This window comes from Uloborus diversus, chromosome 9 (assembly GCF_026930045.1).
Source record: "Uloborus diversus isolate 005 chromosome 9, Udiv.v.3.1, whole genome shotgun sequence".
Taxonomy (NCBI): Eukaryota; Metazoa; Arthropoda; class Arachnida; order Araneae; family Uloboridae; genus Uloborus; species Uloborus diversus.
This window is the reverse complement of record NC_072739.1, coordinates 33897577-33901443: the sequence shown is the minus strand read 5'-3', so window position 1 is coordinate 33901443 and position 3867 is coordinate 33897577. Positions and strand designations below refer to the sequence as shown.

General features: G+C 27.9%; 1 protein-coding gene across 1 annotated transcript in view; it reads right to left on the bottom strand.

The window, feature by feature from the left end:
• Positions 1-3497: 3497 nt before the first annotated feature.
• LOC129230148 (nidogen-2-like) overlaps positions 3498-3867 on the bottom strand; it is a 42796-nt gene continuing 42426 nt past the window's right edge. Inside the window, exon 13 of the mRNA XM_054864550.1 lies at positions 3498-3612. Coding sequence (XP_054720525.1) covers positions 3498-3612 — 115 coding nt within the window. The remainder of the gene's footprint in view (positions 3613-3867) is intronic.

Here is a 3867-nt window from a genome sequence, read left to right as displayed (position 1 = left end):
CTATATATTTTCCTGCATTGCATTTTAAACATTTCACATGTTTTTTGTCTTCTTTAAAATGTAATACATTCAACCAAATAAAATCATTTATTCTGAACCAGGTTGATTTTATTCTGTGGATGCTTTTTAAATCTCGCAAGTATTCACAAATGCATTCAAATTCATATTATTCATCCAAAATAAATTTTTGAATGAATATTTTATGAATAATTTTTGAACTGCTTTATGAGAAGTGATAAATGTACAGTAGAACCTCTATTATTCAAGCAAATTGAGACCTCTATTACCTCGGATGTCGGAAATCTCGGTTAATAGAAACTTCGTATAAAAAATTGTCAGGATCACAAAATTTTAAAATGTATTTATTAAAAATACAATTGCATTAAACGTTGGAAATGGACATATAGAAAGAAATATTTACAGTTAAAAATCTAAAATGGGAAAGTAACTTGTATTAAGTATTAAAAAGTCTATATTTTCAAACTGAAAATTCCACATTTTTTATTTTAATTAATTTTGAAAAAGTCTTACCTTTCTTTGCATTAGTCTCGAATTTCTGTCAATAGCTACCAGATTGTTCAAATTTTTAAGGTACTAAAAGTTTCTTTTGGCATATTATCTATTCTCTGCTCTAAATATTTCGGAGCAGTGGTTAAAGCTTGGGACTCTGTTGGTGTTACTTAATCTTAGAATCCTGTCCCTCATTCTTAACATCACTAACATCCGGTAAAGAATAGACTGCTTGTATAATTTTCTCATTATCGGCTTGGTTAACCAGGGTTGTTTGGTTTAAACGACGTTGTTTAAACCATTGTTTAAACCAAGTGATTTTTTTTAAAATAGGTTTTTTTTTGAAAAACTTTAATTTTTTTCCCTTCGATGTTTTTATAAATTTTACATATTATTGCAAAGAGTAAAATCTAATTAATACAAAGTCAAGGGCGTCCATATGCAAAATTTTAAGGGGGGGGGGGGCTCAGATATTTTCTATATGGTTTAGCAGGATATTTTCCCCATAGACACCAATTTCAGTACAGATTAGTTATTTAAGTTTGACATTTTTAATAAATTATTCATTAATGGCTGGAGAACAAATGTTTTTACATTTTTGCAAAGGAAAAAGTACTAAAAGCAAGGAAGTTCCACTTTCTAGGGGGGGGGGGGCTTGAACCCCACTTGCCCCCTATATGGGCGCCCTTGTACGAAGTAACTAGCAATACTTTATGGATAAATCACAGATTTAATAAATTTAGAAACTCATATTTTTTTGGTAAAATGCAAGTTTGCTAAATAGTTTTTCTTTTGTTTTTTTCTTTTTTAAAATCAATGCAGCTTTACTATTAGGAACATATATATACAAGGCAGACCATTAAGTTTTTCTAAAGTTACATGGAGAAAAATCCAAGTAGCTCTTTTTTTCTTTATTCAATTATCATTATTTTTCAGTCTTCTGCATTTCAAAATAGTCCAAAAAGCAAATGTAACCAAAACTTCATTTACTGACTAATTTGCTTGATTACTTAAGATTTATTAAGATAGATTATGTACCATTGAAGCGATGCATAGTGTATATAAATTTTAACGCTAGAATATTTAAATGACAAGAGGAAAAAAAATAACGAAAGAAGTCAAAGAACACTTAGAGTAGGCATAAAATTGTGCTTATACCTGCACACGTTTTGCATCCCTGATAGACGATGCAGTCAGAGCAAGAAAAGAAAATATATAAAATTATGAAAACAGAAAATATTCATGTAACTCGGTGCTCTTACGAAAAAAAAAATACAGTGCAGATCCTTTTATCCGGGAACCAAAAAACCGGCAACTTTTTGCCGATTTTCCCGCCAGTTTTCAAAAATACGCATTTTTGGAAATTTTTGAAAAACTAAGCATTTCTTTGAAATACCTAAAAGAATATGAACGGTTTCTTAATAAATACCATATTACTCAAGTATAGCTCGTGAAAAGGTTAACAAAAACGAACTTCAAAGGGTTATTCTTTAAACGGGACAAAATTTCCGAAATATTTTCTTGAATTAAAAAGTATGCTCGTAAGTCCAAAATTTTCGTGTTTTATTCCAATTGAAACCTAAAGAAATAAATATTGTCACATTCTAATGCAATATTTTATTGTGAATGGCCTTCAATTAAATTATAGTTGTTTAGAGCAAAAGAGCGGGAAACGCCAAAAACCAGATTCGCGAATTTCCGGATAGCTGATCGTGGAATCTGGAAATCGTTAAACACAAGACTGTAATAAGGCTGCAAGAACTCATAAATCAAATTTCTATTCATATTAACTTAATGTAAGAGCAATAGTTATCAATAACTATCATAATCGCAAATACAACATCTTTAAAAAAAATTAAAAAAAAAAAAAACATTTATGAAAACAAATGTTTTCATACACTACAGTAGAAAAATCGCACATTTACGTTCAAAAACTTGTTTCTTGCCCTTCCCTTCATTTTCTTTTGTTTTAAAAGGTTATGAATAAGTTAAATTTTTTGGTGTTTGAATTATTCTCTCACTGTAGTAGTTTTTAATATTTCTATATATATATATATATATATATATATAAAGATATATATATATATATATATATATATATATATATATATATATATATATATATATATATATATAAGATATATATATATATATATATATATATATATATATATATAATATAGTAATTTAAAGTTTTCTAAACAATCGGCCAATAGCGCTTTTTAGCGATACAGAAAACCATGAAATTCAGATATCCGGGATAGCGATGGTCCCGAACTTCCCGGATAATTGGTTCTCTACTGTAATGCCAAATTTTCACCTTTTTTTTTTAAAAAAAAAAAGTTTATCTCAATATAATAAAATAGTCTCATGTATGAATGGTGGAAGAATCAATAAACATTAACTTTTATGAGTCTGCATAATTAAAATATGTTAAGAGTATTTTCATACTGAGGCTTTTAATTTTTTTTCTTTGATAAAATAATTGTATTCCTAAATGCATTAAGCCAGGAGAAATAGTGTCTACAATTGAAATCATAATGATTTTCTTAAAACCTACTTGTCTTGTTTTCATAATTATTGTATCCGATACATTAGGTAAATAAATTACATGATTTGTAACTTTTAAAAAAATCTTTTTTCAAAATATGTGTTGATCTTTTGGTTTTTAAAGTTCTGTAATGCACATCAGACTTGTGATTCATTTGTAGATAGTACTGCAAAATAGCTTCCATGTTTAAGAATTCATGATTTTAACATTCTTATTTATTGTAGATAGCTCTGATAATGTGGAAATTAATTTACACACTTTACTTTAAACACTTACTTTAAAGCAGCATCATGCATTTGTATTTTTTCATAACTATACTCTTTTTCCTGCTCCTGTGGACGCAATTTTTGTTTTTTCTAATTTGAGAAAGAAAAAAATGGAAGAAAAATTAGCTGATAAAATGTAGAAGCAAATAATGCTGTTTTCTTACTATTTTTCACAAGCACTCTTCAATAAAATCTTCAACCTGTACTTCTTTTCTTGACTGTTGTCGAATCTCTTCAACGAAACTGCTCGATTGACACAGCTGTGCTAGAATTAAATTCTTCAGCCTGAAGAATACGTTTATTATTAACTTATAACAAAACAATTTGATTTCTTTTTATGTATATAATCTACGATATTTTAGCACTTACTTTAAAGCTACATCATGCTTTTGTATTTTTTTTCACAACTATCCTCTTTTTCGTGCTCCGGTGGACGCAATTTTTGTAATTTGAAAAAGAAAAAAATGGAAGAAAAATTAGCTGATAAAATGTAGAAGCAAATAATGCTGATTTTTTACAATTTTTCAAGCACTCTTCAAT